At 43.3% G+C, this 18,409-nt stretch overlaps 1 protein-coding gene across 1 annotated transcript in view; it reads left to right on the forward strand.

Moving 5' to 3' along the window:
- Positions 1–18,409, forward strand: part of LOC309511314 (uncharacterized protein) — an 85,701-nt gene that overhangs the window by 44,305 nt on the left and 22,987 nt on the right. The window contains exon 14 of the mRNA XM_082186419.1: positions 14,649–14,822. Coding sequence (XP_082042545.1) covers positions 14,649–14,822 — 174 coding nt within the window. The remainder of the gene's footprint in view (positions 1–14,648; positions 14,823–18,409) is intronic.

Raw genomic sequence — 18,409 nt, forward strand, 5'->3', positions numbered from 1 at the left:
AGGGAAAGAGAATCAGGACGTCCAGCTCATATTTCCACTTCCTTTCAGAGAGATCAACTTGATGAAGGACAAAACACTCAGTCTTTCAGATCTTCTTATTGTATTTTTCCCTGAAACAAAAGAAAAAGAAATATCCAGTGATGAATATAAAGTGTTGTTCATCTTTGATGGTCTGGATGAGTGTCGTCTGTCTCTAAACTTTAAGAGCGAAGTGAAACTGTGTAATATATCTGAATCAGCCTCAGTGGACGAGCTGCTGATGAACCTCATTGAGGGGAATCTGCTTCCCTCTGCTCTCATCTGGATCACCTCCAGACCAGCAGCAGCGGATCTCGTCCCCTCTGAGTGTGTCCATCGAGTGACAGAGGTACGAGGCTTCAGTGACACACAGAAGGAGGAATACTTCAGGAAGAGAATCAGTGATCAGAGTCTGGCTGATACAATCATCACACACCTGAAGTCCTCGAGGAGCCTCCACATCATGTGCCACATCCCAGTGTTCTGCTGGATCTCAGCCACTGTTCTAGAGGAGATGTTGAGTGAAGCAGAGAGAGGAGAGATTCCCAAGACTCTCGCGCAAATGTACACACACTTCCTGATCATTCAGACCAAGATCAAACATGAGAAGGACTATGAGAAGAGAGTGAAAGATGAAGACATGATTCTCAAACTGGGGAAACTGGCTTTCCAGCAGCTTGTGAAAGGCAACCTGATCTTCTATGAGGAAGACCTGAGAGAGTGTGGCATTGATGTGACAGAAGCATCAGTGTACTCAGGATTGTGCACTCAGATCTTCAGAGAGGAGTTGGGATTGTATCAGGGGAAAGTCTTCTGCTTTATTCATCTGAGCATCCAGGAACATCTAGCAGCTCTATATGCACACATTCACTTTACAAATGAGAACAGAAATGTGTTTGACAAACCTAAACAAGGTTTATTTTCTAAAATCTTAAACCAGAAGAAATATTCATTATCTAAGCTGCATCAGAGAGCTGTGGATGAGGCTTTACAGAGTAAGAATGGACATCTGGACCTTTTCCTGCGTTTCCTTCTGGGTCTCTCATTGGAGTCCAATCAGACTCTCTTACGAGAACTACTGACACAGACTGGAAGATGCTCCTACAACAAAGAGAAAACAGTTCAGAAGATCAAACAGAAGATCAGGAAGAATCACTCTCCAGAGAGATCCATCAATCTGTTCCACTGTCTGAATGAACTGGGTGATGATTCTCTGATGCAGGAGATTCAACGTTATCTGACATCTGGAGAAATAGGAAGAACCAAACTCTCCTCTTCACAGTGGTCAGCTCTGGCTTATGTGTTGCTGACATCAGAGCAGAAGATGGATGTTTTTGATCTAAAACAGTTTATTGGAGGCCAAAATACAGCAGGTGAAGCTCTTCAGAAGCTGATGCCTGTGGTTAAAGAATCCAGATCAATTCAGTAAGTCACTCTGACAACAATCATTACACTGATAAAACATGATCATATTTATGATTTTAGCATGTGTTTTCTAACCAAAGCAATACTGTAATAGGATAAACTCATATCTTAGGTAACCCTTTACAATAACAGTACATGAATAATCATATTCTTATACCAGAATCAATAGTTATTTCAACATGAACTCATGATTAGCGAAGATATGAACTAATCATGAACCAATTAAGCAGTGGCGGCTGGTGATGGAAAAAGTAGGGGGAGCTGAGGTACAATGTGGTTTTAAAAATTTTATTTAAAAAATTAAACAGTTGCTGCTGTTTGTTTATTACTGTAACGGTCACCAGCTGGAGTGCCCTTGAGAACCACCAGAGGGCACTCCACACCAGACTCTCCTATTCACTCACTAACTACATTTCCCATAACTCACTGCCCGGACTCATCATCTCTGATTGCATTCACCTGTGTCTCTTCACCTGTGTCTCATCACCCTGTTAGTCTCAACCTATTTATACCATGTTCACTCATTCACACACGGCGAAGTTTTGTTTGTGTTACACTGCATCTCTGAGCGTTTTTCCCTGGTTTTCTTGTTTCTTGGTTTTTTGGATATCTTGCCTTGTTCCCTGGATTACTCTCTTGCCTCTGGTCCCTGCCTGTTTTGTTGGTTTGTTTATTTGTTTGTTTGGACTGCTTACCTGTGTTTCGACCATTGCCTGTTTATTAGATTTCGTCTTTGGATTACCCCTCATTAAAGCTGCATTTGGATCTCTACCTTCGTGTCTCGGAGCAGTTCGTAACAGAAAACTTCGCCAACACTGATCCAGCAGCCAAGTAAGACCCAGATCCATCATGAATCCAGCAGCACAGATCATGCGTCTCCGTCAGGGAGACCAACCAATAGAGGTATACGTCATGGACTTTTTGGAGCTGGCTCACTTGACCTGTATGGACGAGTTATGTCTCATGATCTTTTTTCGTGGAGGACTATCCGAGCCGCTTAGCTCCATAATGCCACTTTATCACCCTAGCTGGACTCTAAAACAGTATGTTGACCTGGCCCTGCAACTGAGTGGCTCAACTTTTTCTGTGGGTGTCACATCTGCCGAGCCTGAGCTTCACGTCATGCCCACTCTAGTGTTGGCAACTCCTGTGCTAACACCGCTCACCAGCGCAGTCACACCTGAGCCTCATCCCGCCGTGGCAGAGCCTGCACTTCACGCCAGTCCAGCCGAGCCTGCACTTCACGCCAGTCCAGCCGAGCCTGCACTTCACGCCAGTCCAGCCGAGCCTGCACGTCACGCCAGTCCAGCCGAGCCTGCACTTCACGCCAGTCCAGCCGAGCCCGCACTTCACGCCAAATCTGCCGAAGCCAAGGCAGTATGCGTCATGCCCGCCGCCCCTGAGACTGAGAGCGTCATGCCCGCCGCGCCTGAGACAGCAAGCGACATGCCCGCCAAGCTAGAGCCTTCACCACTGGTCTCGTCCAGCACAGAGCCCTCTTCGTCGCTGGTTCCGTCCAGCTCAGAGCCCTCTTCGCCGCTGGTCCTGCCCAGCTCAGAGCCCTCTTCGCCGCTGGTTCCGTCCAGTTCAGAGCCTTCTTCATCGCTGGTCCTGTCCAGTTCAAAGCCCTCTTCATCGCTGGTCCTAACCAGCTCAGAGTCCTCTTCGCCGCTGGTCCTACCCAGCTCAAAGCCCTCGCTGCTGGTCCCGTCAAGCTCAGAGCGTGCTGATCCTGATCCAGAGACTGTTCACGTCACTTATGCCGAGCCAGAGCTTCACGTCAGTCCTGCCGAGCCAGAGCTTCACGTCAGTCCTGCCGAGCCAGAGCTTCACGTCAGTCCTGCCGAGCCAGAGCCAGAGCTTCACGTCAGTCCTGCCGAGCCAGAGCCAGAGCTTCACGTCAGTCCTGCCGAGCCAGAGCTTCACGTCACGTCCGCCCATCCAGAGTCTCGTCCAGTCGAGACTGAATCTGTTCCTGAGCCTGAATCTGATCCTGAGCCTGAATCGGTTCCTCTTCCTCTTTCTACGCCTGTGTCTTCGGACAAGATGGCCGACTCCACGCCTGTGTCTTCGGACAAGATGGCCGACTCCACGCCTGTGTCTTCGGACAAGATGGCCGAAACCACGCCTGTGTCTTCGGACAAGATGGCCGAAACCACGCCTGTGCCTTCGGACAAGTTGGCCACCGCCGAACCAGTGTCTCCGGACAAGATGGTCTCCGCTGAGCCGGTGTCTGTTCCTGTCCCTGTGTCTGTTCCTGTCCCTGTGTCTGTTCCTGTTCCTGAGCCGGTGTCTGTTCCTGTGCCATGGTCGCCTGGAAGGTCGTCTCCTCCCTGGCCGCCTGAAGGCTCGTCTCCACCCTGGTCGCCTGCACAGCCTGCTCCGCCCTGGTCGCCTGCACAGCCTGCTCCGCCCTGGTCGCCTGCACAGCCTGCTCCGCCCTGGTCGCCTTCACAGCCTGCTATGCCCTGGTCGCCTGCACAGCCTGCTCCGCCCTGGTCGCCTGCACAGCCTGCTCCGCCCTGGTCGCCTGCAGAGCCTGCTCCGCCCTGGCCTTCCGCCCTGCCGGAGTCTTCAGGTCCTCTTCCGCTGCACGGGCCTGGCCCGCCATCCCGCCCCCAGGTCCGCCTCCGCTCCACCTCCCTCCTGGAGAATTTTGAGCGTCTGGAATCCGCTCCTTAAAGGGGGGGCTATGTAACGGTCACCAGCTGGAGTGCCCTTGAGAACCACCAGAGGGCACTCCACACCAGACTCTCCTATTCACTCACTAACTACATTTCCCATAACTCACTGCCCGGACTCATCATCTCTGATTGCATTCACCTGTGTCTCTTCACCTGTGTCTCATCACCCTGTTAGTCTCAACCTATTTATACCATGTTCACTCATTCACACACGGCGAAGTTTTGTTTGTGTTACACTGCATCTCTGAGCGTTTTTCCCTGGTTTTCTTGTTTCTTGGTTTTTTGGATATCTTGCCTTGTTCCCTGGATTACTCTCTTGCCTCTGGTCCCTGCCTGTTTTGTTGGTTTGTTTATTTGTTTGTTTGGACTGCTTACCTGTGTTTCGACCATTGCCTGTTTATTAGATTTCGTCTTTGGATTACCCCTCATTAAAGCTGCATTTGGATCTCTACCTTCGTGTCTCGGAGCAGTTCGTAACAATTACATTAAAGGGTTAGTTCACCCAAAAATGAAAATTCTGTCAGTAATTACTCACCCTCATGTTGTTCCAACCATGTAAGTCTTTCGTTCATCTTCGGAACACAAATTAAGATATTTTTGATGAAATCTGACAGAATTTTGACTCCTCCATAGGCTTCCAGTGTGACCGAAACTCACCGGCCCAGAATAGTTATTAAAACATCGTTAAAATAGTCCAAGTAACTACAGTGGCACTACATTAAGTTTATCATGCGACGAGAATACTTTTTGTGCGCAAAAACAAACAAAAATAACGACTTTATTCCACTTTTCATTTCCTTCTCTCTGGGCCTCGTAGTGTTTTTGCGCTGCGCGTCTGTGTTGCACGTCATCACGCAACACACACATGACCGGCGTCGGCCAATAGTGAGCCTACGTGGTGACGTGTAACACAGACGCGCTGCGCAAAAACACTACGCGAACCAACTAGAGGTCCAGAGAGAAGGAAATGAATAGTGGAATAAAGTCGTTATTTTTGTTTGTTTTTGCGCACAAAAAGTATTCTCGTCGCTTGATATACTTAAGATTGAGCCACTGGAGTCACTTGGACTGTATTAACGATCTCTTTAATAACTTTTCTGGGCCAGCAAGTTTCGGTCACATAGAAGCCTATGGAGGAGTGAAACATGGCTCAGATTTCATCAAAAATAGCTTAATTTGTGTTCCGAAGATGAACGAAGGTCTTACGCGGTTGGAACAACATGAGGGTGAGTAATTACTGACAGAATTTAAATTTTTGGGTGAACTAACCCTTTAACACCAAAGTAACGGCTCAAAAACAAATAGCATCTAATGTAATTATTAAAGTATGAATTTAGAATTGTAGAATTCCTTGTAGATTTCAAATATTGTTCTTTCAAAGACAGAAAGATGTGCCAATTTGAGATTCATTGGAAACCAAGTCATACAAGGTGAACTTCTAATTGCTGTAATTTGCATGAATTACAGTGAGCGCACAGAGTCAATATTCAATAAACACAAAGAGTTAAATAGTCGCTGTTATTACATGGAGTAACTACTAGATGGAGAAGACTGTACATTAATTGGAATGGTGAGCAAGTCAATAAAAAATGCTATACATTGTCTTCAGTGTTCACATGTGACAATCATGAATCTTATGCTACAGCAAACCACCTGTAAGACAGACAAAAAAAAAAAAAAAAAAAAAAAATCTAAATCCTCCAAGCACTCAGCCTCTCTGCTCCTCCAGAGACACAACAGCATCTCGTCTGCTCCTCCAGAGACACAATGCTGAGTGCTTGGAGGAGCAGAGGAGATGCTGAGTGCTTGGAGGAGCAGAGGAGATGCTGAGTGCTTGGAGGAGTAGTGGAGATGCTGAGTGCTTGGAGGAGCAGAGGAGATGCTGAGTGCTTGGAGGAGGAGTGGAGATGCTGTTGTGCTTGGAGGAGCAGAGGAGATGCTGAGTGCTTGGAGGAGTAGTGGAGATGCTGAGTGCTTGGAGGAGTAGTGGAGATGCTGTTGTGCTTGGAGGAGCAGAGGAGATGCTGAGTGCTTGTAGGAGTAGTGGAGATGCTGAGTGCTTTGAGGAGTAGTGGAGATGCTGAGTGCTTGGAGGAGTAGTGGAGATGCTGTTGTGCTTGGAGGAGCAGAGGAGATGCTGAGTGCTTGAAGGAGTAGTGGAGATGCTGTTGTGCTTGGAGGAGCAGAGGAGATGCTGAGTGCTTGGAGGAGTAGTGGAGATGCTGTTGTGCTCGGAGGAGCAGAGGAGATGCTGTTGTGCTTGGAGGAGTAGTGGAGATGCTGAGTGCTTGGAGGAGCAGAGGAGATGCTGTTGTGCTTTGAGGAGTAGTGGAGATGCGGTTGTGCTTGGAGGAGCAGATGAGATGCTGAGTGCTTGGAGGAGTAGTGGAGATGCTGTTGTGCTCGGAGGAGCAGAGGAGATGCTGTTGTGCTTGGAGGAGTAGTGGAGATGCTTTTGTGCTTGGAGGAGCAGAGGAGATGCTGAGTGCTTGGAGGAGTAGTGGAGATGCTGAGTGCTTGGAGGAGTAGTGGAGATGCTGTTGTGCTTGGAGGAGCAGAGGAGATGCTGAGTGCTTGGAGGAGTAGTGGAGATGCTGAGTGCTTGGAGGAGTAGTGGAGATGCTGAGTGCTTGGAGGAGTAGTGGAGATGCTGTTGTGCTTGGAGGAGATGCTGTTGTGCTTGGAGGAGTAGTGGAGATGCTGTTGTGCTTGGAGGAGCAGAGGAGATGCTGTTGTGCTTGGAGGAGCAGAGGAGATGCTGAGTGCTTGGAGGAGCAGAGGAGATGCTGAGTGCTTGGAGGAGCAGTGGAGATGCTGTTGTGCTTGGAGGAGCAGAGGAGATGCTGAGTACTTGGAGGAGTAGTGGAGATGCTGTTGTGCTTGGAGGAGCAGAGGAGATGCTGTTGTGCTTGGAGGAGCAGAGGAGATGCTGAGTGCTTGGAGGAGTAGTGGAGATGCTGTTGTGCTTGGATGAGCAGAGGAGATGCTGAGTGCTTGGAGGAGTAGTGGAGATGCTGTTGTGCTTGGAGGAGCAGAGGAGATGCTGTTGTGCTTGGAGGAGCAGAGGAGATGCTGAGTGCTTGGAGGAGAAGAGGAGATGCTGAGTGATTGGAGGAGCAGTGGAGATGCTGTTGTGCTTCGAGGAGCAGAGGAGATGCTGTTGTGCTTGGAGGAGATGCTGAGTGCTTGGAGGAGTAGTGGATATGCTGAGTGCTTGGAGGAGCAGTGGAGATGCTGTTGTGCTAGGAGGAGCAGAGGAGATGCTGAGTGCTTGGAGGAGTAGTGGAGATGCTGTTGTGCTAGGAGGAGCAGAGGAGATGCTGTTGTGCTTGGAGGAGCAGAGGAGATGCTGAGTGCTTGGAGGAGAAGAGGAGATGCTGAGTGATTGGAGGAGCAGTGGAGATGCTGTTGTGCTTCGAGGAGCAGAGGAGATGCTGAGTGCTTGGGGGAGCAGAGGAGATGCTGAGTGCTAGGAGGAGCAGAGGAGATGCTGAGTGCTTGGAGGAGTAGTGGAGATGCTGTTGTGCTTGGAGGAGCAGAGGAGATGCTGAGTGCTTGGAGGAGTAGTGGAGATGCTGTTGTGCTTGGAGGAGCAGAGGAGATGCTGAGTGCTTGTAGGAGTAGTGGAGATGCTGTTGTGCTTGGTGGAGCAGAGGAGATGCTGTTGTGCTTGGAGGAGCAGAGGAGATGCTGAGTGCTTGGAGGAGTAGTGGATATGCTGAGTGCTTGGAGGAGCAGTGGAGATGCTGTTGTGCTAGGAGGAGTAGTGGATATGCTGAGTGCTCGGAGGAGCAGTGGAGATGCTGTTGTGCTAGGAGGAGCAGAGGAGATGCTGAGTGCTTGGAGGAGTAGTGGATATGCTGAGTGCTTGGAGGAGCAGTGGAGATGCTGTTGTGCTAGGAGGAGCAGAGGAGATGCTGAGTGCTTGGGGGAGCAGAGGAGATGCTGAGTGCTAGGAGGAGCAGAGGAGACGCTGTTGTGCTTGGAGGAGAAGAGGAGATGCTGAGTGCTTGGAGGAGCAGTGGAGATGCTGTTGTGCTTGGAGGAGCAGAGGAGATGCTGAGTGCTTGGAGGAGTAGTGGAGATGCTGTTGTGCTTGGAGGAGCAGAGGAGATGCTGTTGTGCTTTGAGGAGTAGTGGAGATGCGGTTGTGCTTGGAGGAGCAGATGAGATGCTGAGTGCTTGGAGGAGTAGTGGAGATGCTGTTGTGCTTGGAGGAGTAGTGGAGATGCTGAGTGCTTGGAGGAGCAGAGTAGATGCTGAGTGCTTGGAGGATTAGTGGAGATGCTGTTGTGCTTGGAGGAGCAGAGGAGATGCTGAGTGCTTGGAGGAGCAGAGGAGATGCTGAGTGCTCGGAGGAGCAGAGGAGATGCTGAGTGCTTGGAGGAGTAGTGGAGATGCTGTTGTGCTTGGAGGAGCAGAGGAGATGCTGTTGTGCTTGGAGGAGCAGAGGAGATGCTGAGTGCTTGGAGGAGTAGTGGAGATGCTGTTGTGCTTGGAGGAGGAGATGCTGAGTGCTTGGAGGAGTAGTGGAGATGCTGCTGTGCTTGGAGGAGCAGAGGAGATGCTGTTGTGCTTGGAGGAGCAGAGGAGATGCTGAGTGCTTGGAGGAGCAGAGGAGATGCTGAGTGCTTGGAGGAGTAGTGGATATGCTGAGTGATTGGAGGAGCAGTGAAGATGCTGTTGTGCTAGGAGGAGCAGAGGAGATGCTGAGTGCTTGAGGGTGCAGAGGAGATGCTGAGTGCTAGGAGGAGCAGAGGAGATGCTGAGTGCTTGGAGGAGTAGTGGAGATGCTGTTGTGCTTGGAGGAGCAGAGGAGATGCTGTTGTGCTTGGAGGAGCAGAGGAGATGCTGAGTGCTTGGAGGAGTAGTGGAGATGCTGTTGTGCTTGGAGGAGCAGAGGAGATGCTGAGTGCTTGTAGGAGCAGTGGAGGAGCTGATGTGCATAACAATGCACGTAGTGTGTGTTTTCATACACATCCATCACTTTACGCTGAACTCCTCCAGTGGCACCCCGCATAACGCTCGCTCCGTCATAAGCTTGAGCTATTCATTTTGTCTTATCTTTGGGTGGGATCAATGCACTCATCCTTTCCAAAAGTGTTTGAGCAATGTTTTCAGCATTCGCGTTTTCAATCAGTATGAACTCAAAATAGCGCTCTTGAATGACGTTGTAGCGGTCAATGTAGCAAAGTACAAGGGCAAGTCTGTCTGGACAGACACGTCAGATGTTTCATCGGCTTGAATGACAATATAATCAGCCGCAGTCACCTCCTCGTGAATGTACTCCTTAATAACAGTCAGCATACAGTCCAGCAGCTCATTCTGAATTGTTTTGGACGTACCTCTGAATACAGTAGCTCCCTCCAAGTGCTCCTTCAGAGCAGCGTCCAATGACGAGGCGAAGTTAACAAGGCCCCTAAAAATGCCTGGGTTCTCAGAGGCTTCAGTCTCGTCGTGGCCACGCAAAGCCAATTCAAAGGCACCACAAAATTTTACACAGGCAATCAGTTTAGAAAGAATATATCGATTCTTGTCCACTTCCTCATTGTGCCTTCTTATACAAAGTTGATGGCCATCATCCAACTGAGTAGCAATGTTAGCCTTCCCCATCAACACAAATTTCAGGCAGTTGTCCATATACATCTTTGTGTGTTCGTGTTTTTTTATTTTTTTCCGAAAAATGTTTCATATCCTGAACACCGTTTTCACACCAGGCTCGATCGGTCGCTGCAGTTTTAAAAAGCAAAAAAGGGAAGCAAAACAGCGAGTTAGCTACTCCACAGCCGGTTAGCCACGGCTAAAAAGAAAAGCCTCTAGTATAAGACGCTTCCTTGCCTTTCACCTGCTGTCTGATGTTAATTTGTGGCTGGTCCCATTTAATTTATTGAAAATTTTTCAGCCAGTGGTCTTCTTTCAAACGGAGTTTGAAGAAGAGATTGCACGGTCTCTTTCTCGTGTGCCGCCGGCGCCGCCATTGTCAACTTGTCAAGAAAGACTGGCTCCGCGCGCCGAATCTCACTGCCACGTGACCACACCAAGTAGAGTAAAACTCCAGCCATTTCTCAATGTGCGTTCTTGTGTGTACTTGTGTTCTTGTGGACTTGTGAAACGTCATCAGTCGCTGCCCAAGTACGGTTCCAATTCAAAGTTCACGGCCGTTTCTCAATATGCGTTCTTGTCTGTACTTGTGTTCTTGTGGACTTGTGAAACGTCATCAGTCGCTGCCCAAGTACCGTCCCAATACACAAGTTTGCATTTTGGCAAGAACGGTTAAAAATCTCGGAAGTGTTCTTGACACGCCCATCAAACAGAGGATGCATAGGTTAGTAACTTGTGTGAACTTGACGGCAGAAATATCCCAGCATTCATTTAGGCATTCGAGGAACGAGAGGTCAATACAGCAAGTCGTTTTTCTACAAATTCGTACAATATTTCATCACTAAATTCACTTCAGAGAACATTTGATGCGAGAAATCAACTGTGTACATTAGATTTCAAATACTGGCATTTTTCGGAAATTTATGGCGAATCGAAAATGCGCTCAAACGTTTTCGGAAGTGAGAATCTCCAGCGTAGATAGCTTTATTGTTATGAATATACATTACATAGTGTACAGTTGTAGAGTAATCTCTTGATCTGAGGGTAGGCTTAGGCGGTAAAGCCTGGCTGTTATCGTCAATAATTCTCGTTATGTTTGATTACTGCAGACGGCGTCTGTGCAAATCTATTATTGCGCAATACCAGCAAGAACGCATCGTCTCAAACTGTCAGAAGCGTTCTGTGTGCTCGTCACCTTGTGAGTTCATTCTTCCAAGAACAACTAGCAAGAGGTTCTCCCCAAGAACACAAGTCCGTTCTTTGCATTCTTGGTTTTGAGAAACACCCCACATCTAGCCAAGTCCAGTTCAAATCCCCGGATGTGTCCCTTTTACCGAGGATGCATCGAGAGGTGACTTGTGCGGACTTGAGACAGCCAGGTATCCCAGAATGCATCTCACACCAACCAGCAAGCGTCAATAGCAGAGGAGAAACCCAGCGTAATTTAAAATTACTGCTGTAATTGTGTCACGAAATGTAGTTTTAAGAGTGTTTCAGGCGAGAATGTAGTTGTTTAAAGCTCAAATCTTTGGTTTATTTATAAAGATAGCGCCTATTCGAAAATTTGATCTGACGTTTTCGGAGTTGTGAGAACCAGGCAATCGGACACTCGGCGCTCGTGTACCCCGCCGAGAACAGCCTTTCCTCGGTTAGTGTTTGCCGCTGGCTCGGATGTCTCCAGTCTAGTGGTTTAACATGAGATATAAATCGTCTTGTGTATATCTAACGGACGATTTATTTATTTTATTTGTCTCATTAATCTATAATTTGTTCCCAGGCAAAACGTTAAGCTGAGGGCAAAGTGAAGTTTTATAGCTTTATTTAGTCTATTTAACTTTAACGTTGTAGCCTAGAGAGCTGACTTATGTTGACTGAATCGTTTGCTTTATTATTGTATAGCTTCTTATACCTTTTAGGCTACTTATACTTTTATAATGGCTATTATTGATCATTAAAACTGACATTTAACAAAAAAGGTTATGTCATTTTATTTTATATATTTAAAACATATAAAATGTTTTATTATACATGTTGCCTGCATTCTCTTCACTGTATGTACATATATAATAAAATAAAATGACACAACCCTATCTCTTTTTGCTAAATGTTAGTTTTTAATAATCAATATTATAATGTTTTTTATTTATCATATTTTTTAAATGAAAACAAAAAGAGTCAGGGTTGTGCTTTATATTTCGTGTTATAAATATGCAGTGAAGATAATCAATTGCGTTGCCTGAACCACATTTGTGTGGCCATTATGTTTAAGATTTTTTTAAATGAAAATGAAAAGAGGCAGAGTGGTGGTTTATAACATATTTTGTTTTATTTGTAGCCTAGATATACATAAAGAGATAACCGGAGTAGCCAGAGCGAGCTGAGTGACGCTATCAAGTACGCCGCTGTTCCATTTGCAGAATCATCAGACTTGTGTCCTCCCGTCCTCGGGAGTTCGTTCTCCTTAGTCGAACTTGTCAAGTCCAAACTACCAAGGACTCAAGTCCGAACTTTGCGTACTTGGTATTGAGAAACGGCTTCCATGTTATTCATAGAATTATTACTATGTGTCACTGATTGGATGAATTGATCATATTTAGTGACGTTTTAATAGCATATCAGAGCTCCATTGGTTAGATAGCGTGGGCGCCCTTTCTCGGCACCCCGAGCATAAAACTACACATTTATGATGTTATGCGGCACACGATGATGCTGGCAGACAAAAATCTTCATTAGATTCTTTCCAAAGCTTCTGAGGTCATTTTACTTTTGATAGTTTTTGATAGTGTTTTATGGTGCATATTTTTAGACACCTTTAACTTTATTTTGATTATTCTCAGGTTAGGGAAAGTAAAATCTGTCCTAAATCATAAGCATCTGAATTTTCATACTCACAATCTATAGGTCAGAAGACTTCTTCGTGGTCTGTTCATTTCAGTTTTTTAGAAATCAAAGAATTTTGGCAGACGAGCTTCTTAGTTTCAATTAAATATAGTTTTATTATTTACAGGTAAACTAGTTTACAAAAAGGCATACTTGTAACTGGACAATTGCATATTTTCCACAACAATAGTTATAAGCATGATTGGATGATGTGAAGAGGTGACAACTGCTTTCATATACAAATCTGTTGAGGATAAAGGATAAATTCATATATATCTTATCATTTATATCAGTGTTTCCTGAACTGAGAGACTGAAGAGTGTCATTGTTCTCTACAGGTTGAGATGTTGTGGTGTTACAGATGAAGGTTGTGCTGCTCTGACTTCAGCTCTGAGATCAAACCCCTCACGCCTGAGAAAACTGGATCTGTCTGAGAATAAAGTAGGAGATTTTGGAGTCAAGAAGCTTTCTGATCTACTGCAGGATCCTCACTGTAAACTGGAGATACTGTGGTAAGATTGTATAAAAGTCTCAACATAGTCCTCTATTTTAATGGTAAATAATGATTGCCATACAAATAATAATAATAATAATAATAATAATAAATCTACTATGAAATTACTAATGGGAATATTGATTTTATTTTCGTTAGATTCTTTCCAATGTGTCTGACATCATTTTACAATGTTAACAATTAAACATGACTGGATGATGTAAAGATGTGACAACCGTGTTCATATACAGATATGTTGATGATTTTTGGGTACTTGCATACATTTTTTTTTTTATATTTGGTTACACACTATTTTAAGGTGTCATTGTTACAGTGTAATTATATATTTAAGTACTGAGTAATATTAAGCAATTACATGTACTTAGTACAGGATAAGGGTAGGATTAGGATTTGGTTGAGGGTTAGTTACGTGTAATTATGCATAATTTACCTGTTATTACTATGATAAGTTCATGTAACATATGTAACAAGGACACTGTTAAATAAAGTGTTATCAAATATTCTTGCAATTTTTATGATATGGAGACTAACCCGCTCAAGCAGTTTGTAGAAGCGGGTCTGAACCTTAGACTGGACCTGTTAATGGTGCCGTGGATTAAGTCTCTGATTGTGAAGTTCTGCTTATCTGAGCTGTAGATCCTGAACTGAGAGACTGAAGAGTTTCATTGTTCTCTACAGGTTATATAAGTGTGGTGTTACAGATAAAGGTTGTGCTCCTCTGACTTCAGCTCTGAGATCAAACCCCTCACACCTGAGAGAACTGAGTCTGTCTGTGAATAAAGTAGGAGATTCTGGAGTCAAGCAGCTTTCTGATCTACTGCAGGATCCTCACTGTAAACTGGAGATACTGAGGTAAGATTGTATAAAATGTCCCAACATAGTCCTCTATTTTAATGATAAATAACGATTGCCATACAAAAAAAAAAAAAAAAAATCTACTGTGAAATTACTAATGGGAATGTTGCTTTTATTTTCATTAGATTCTTTCCAATGTGTCTGACATCATTTTACAATATTAATGATAGATTAAACATGACTGGATGATGTAAAGACGTGACAACCGTGTTCATATACAGATATGTTGATGATTTTTGGGTACTTGCATAAAAAAGAATGAATATTCGGTTACACTTTATTTTAAGGTGTCATTGTTACAGTGTAATTATATATTTAAGTACTGAGTAATATTAAGCAACCACATGTACTTACAGTAGTATAGGATAAGGGTAGGATTAGGATTTGGTTGAGGGTTAGTTGCATGTAATTATGCATAATTTACTGTTATTACTATGGTAAGTTCATGTAACATATGTAACAAGGACACTGTTAAATAAAGTGTTATCGAATTTTCTTGCAATTTTTATCAAATGGAGACTAACCCGCTCAAGCAGTTTGTAGAAGCGGGTCTGAACCTTAGACTGGACATGTTAATGGTGCCGTGGATTAAGTCTCTGACTGTGAAGTTCTTCTTATCTGAGCTGTAGATCCTGAACTGAGAGACTGAAGAGTGTCATTGTTCTCTACAGGTTGTGGGATTGTGGTGTTACAGATGAAGGTTGTGCTGCTCTGACTTCAGCTCTGAGATCAAACCCCTCACACCTGAGAGAACTGGATCTGTCATGGAATAAAGTAGGAGATTCTGGAGTCAAACAGCTTTCTACTCTACTGCAGGATCCTCGCTGTAAACTGGAGATACTCAAGTAAGATTTTTAAAAGTCTCAACGTCATCTGTTTTTCTCCTGTGTTGAATAATCAATGATATACAAAAATAATATATACAAAAAAGGTTTACCATCAAGTAACTGAAAAGGATGTTTAATCTTCAGTGGATTCTTTCCAAAAATTCTGAGGTTATTTTACTTTTTAATGTTTTTGATAGTTATAAGCATGATTGGATGATGTGAAGAGGTGACAACTGCTTTCATATATAAATCTGTTGAGGAAAAAGGAGAAATTCATATTTATCATATAAATTATATCAGTGTTTCCTGAACTCAGAGACACTGAAGAGTGTCATTGTTCTCTACAGGTTGAGTAAGTGTGGTGTTACAGATGAAGGTTGTGCTGCTCTGACTTCAGCTCTGAGATCAAACCCCTCACACCTGAGACATCTGAATCTGTATGGAAATAATCTAAGACACTCAGATGTGAAGCCGCTCTCTGATCTGGAGGAGGATGCATATTATAAATTGGAGATGCTTTGGTGAGTAATGATGATTAAAACTGTTAATATTTTAATTGAAAATTAATTTAGTTTCTTAGTTTACTTTCCTTGTGATGGTGAATTACACACTATAAACATGTTTAATAAGAGTTTAATTCATTTTTTTAATAAGAGTTTATAGCAACAATTAAATATCTTCAAGTTTCTTTTTATTTCAAACAATTCAATATTTTGCTTTTATCATTGTCTTTTTATCCCTAAATTATGTATTTTGAGAGAATGTCAATTGCAGTAAAAGATAATGGTAAATATTGATCGCTAGTTTCTTTTTCAATCATGGTAATTTAGAAGCAAAATCAAAATCTGAATGTTTAAAAACAGCTTTAACAATTAACAATTTGTGTATCGCAGTATTATATTATAATCTCTCACTTAATCATCTAAGTAGTTTCTTTTAGTTGTTCTAAAGTTGATAATGCAATAATGTTGCACACGTTTGACTGTCTGTGTTTTACTTACAGGTGTTAGATGTTAGTCTGACCTTCTCTGGATCAGCTGATGGTGAATAAAGAGCCTCTACAGACACAATCACATTCAACAGAATCAACAGACACAAACCCACAGTGATTATCACACACACGTGTGTGTGTAACTTTACAGAATGATCCAATCCTTCATCCAAAGTCAAACCAGGAAATTTTCAACCAGATGAACTGGATAAATATTCTGAATATTCAGATCCAATCTGACCTCTGACCTGTAATGCCTGAATCATAATCATACACTGTTCGTTCGTTGGCCAGAGGAGAACTGAGCGACTGAGTCTGGTTTCTTCTCCATTCTGTCACTGATGGAGTTTGAGTTCCTGACACTGTTGCCTTTGGCTTGCTTAGTTGGAGACACTTAATATTCAACAATATTATTGATCTGCATTGACACCATTATATGAGAACTGAACTGAGCTGGACGATGACATCACGGTTTTCTCTAGAGCGGCTGTATAAATAAATTAACTAAAGTAATAACTTTTTTTACAACAGATATGAATCAACACTGAACATACATAAGCTGGACCAGAGGTGGGTAACGAAGTACATTTTCTTCGTTACATTTACTTAAGTATCCTACTTTTTTGGAAAAATTGTACTTTTAAGAGTAGATTTGAATATGGGTACTTTTACTTTAACTCGAGTACATTTCTAATGAAAAAACTGTACTTTTACTTCGTTACGTTGGGCGACGTTCCTCTCGTTACTTTATTTTAATGCAATATGTGTTGTTAAATGCGTAGTTTATTCCAAGCGCGCTGTATCTTTTTTTCTGGGCTTGAGCGATGCTCAATTCACAAATGAATCACTCTTTTGAGTCGATTCTGTTCAAAGACTTCATCAAACAAGTTGGCAGATCTGTCTAAATCGGTTCGCGAATCAGTTTGAATGATTCAGTTCCTGATTCTGTTCAGTTCCCTGCACGCACTGAATCATCTGAAGCAATTTCAATTCACACTCGACTCGGAGTCGTAACAGGAAGATTTAAGAACATCAAGAGCGTTAGATGAAGTGGCCGTGGACCTACAGTACAGTCAAGTGAGAGCAAATCTTCAAATGCATCATATTTTTGCCAGCGATGAAGATCTTTATTAGTTGAACATCTTCGTATGCTGTCTGTGAATGAATGATTCCACAGGACGATATATTCGATTTAATTTCACTCCGGTAGGCCAATACATTTTACAACCAAACAGATTATTACGCCACGATACTAGAAAGCAGGGACGGACTGGGGCTAAAAAACAGCCCTGGACTTTCACCCAAATAGGCCCATCATCTGGCCATTCGCCTCTAGCCGTGCGCTATAGACACTAGCCAGAATGTCCTGATACTATGCCACAATACTGTAGCCTATCAGACAAGCAAGTAACATCTCAAAACCAATGATGATTATTGGGGTTGTGTTTATTAAAAATTCTTCAAAAAAAAAGAAAAGAAAGTACAATGCCATAAAATACAAATGATGAAATGTCACTGGCCACAGAAACCCCAAATTACACAAACTTGGAATTATAAAACATATATATACCAGGGGTCTCCAACCTTTTTGTGTGCGAGGGCTACCTCAAGGGATAAAATAATCTAGAAGGGATTTTTGTTTGTTATACTCAAATATTTATTATACATATAACATGGTGAAGCTTTTTTACTTTTCACCATCATATGCAAAATAATAAAATATCTTGATATTCTGGTTCAGACTTACAAGCCTTTAAAAAAAAGAAAAAAAATCAACAATTCCTGAAAAATTATGAAAATATTTATTTAATTTTTTTGTTGATTTTCTATAAACCTATTGTATGTGTAATCAAAAACAGTAGCCCAAACATTTAGTATAAATATAAATGCAAAAATAAATAAATAAACTGCCATAACTTCTAAACAAAAACATTACTGCATTACATTTAATACATTTATACATGACTATATTAATATAACACCATTTTTAATATGAATATATATACAGGCATATTTCTGCCAAAAAGTTTGTGGAGTGAAATGTCTTCTGACTGGTTTGTTCTTGGAACAATGTTTCGCCTGTTTTTTGCGTCAATATGTTGAGAATATCAGCGCTATTTCAGCTGGCTTTAAATCACAATCTCATCTGTGGGTTTATAATAGAGATAGAGAATTCTGCGCTGAATTGAAATGCTTCTCAGTGGATCGCGCAGCTCTGTGTAATAATGTCAGCTTTGGTCGCGATCGCTGTTATTTGGGCCGAGCTGATAATGCTCTGCGCTGCTCAGATCAAACAAGTTTTGTTCCGCTTTTTGAACGTTTGCCGTTTGATGTTTCTCATACCGGCGCAAATGACAGCGTATAATCAAAGAGAGTTGGGTAATTTTGTAGAGGCAAAAGTGCAAATTGAAAAGTTTAGTTGAAAAGGTCGCAAAATTATACCATTTAGTCGAAGTCTGGAGCCCCGATTTACAGTGGATCGCTATTGGCAAGTTGGGGCTATTTTTAGAATGTGTTTAGCGGGCAACTCACAGGCGCCAGGTTGGAGACCACTGCTATACTATCACTTAACTATTCAAATATAATGTAAGCAAATTTAAAAGTGCAGTAGGCC

This window comes from Leuciscus leuciscus (assembly GCF_965113295.1).
Source record: "Leuciscus leuciscus genome assembly, chromosome: 12".
Taxonomy (NCBI): domain Eukaryota; kingdom Metazoa; phylum Chordata; class Actinopteri; order Cypriniformes; family Leuciscidae; genus Leuciscus; species Leuciscus leuciscus.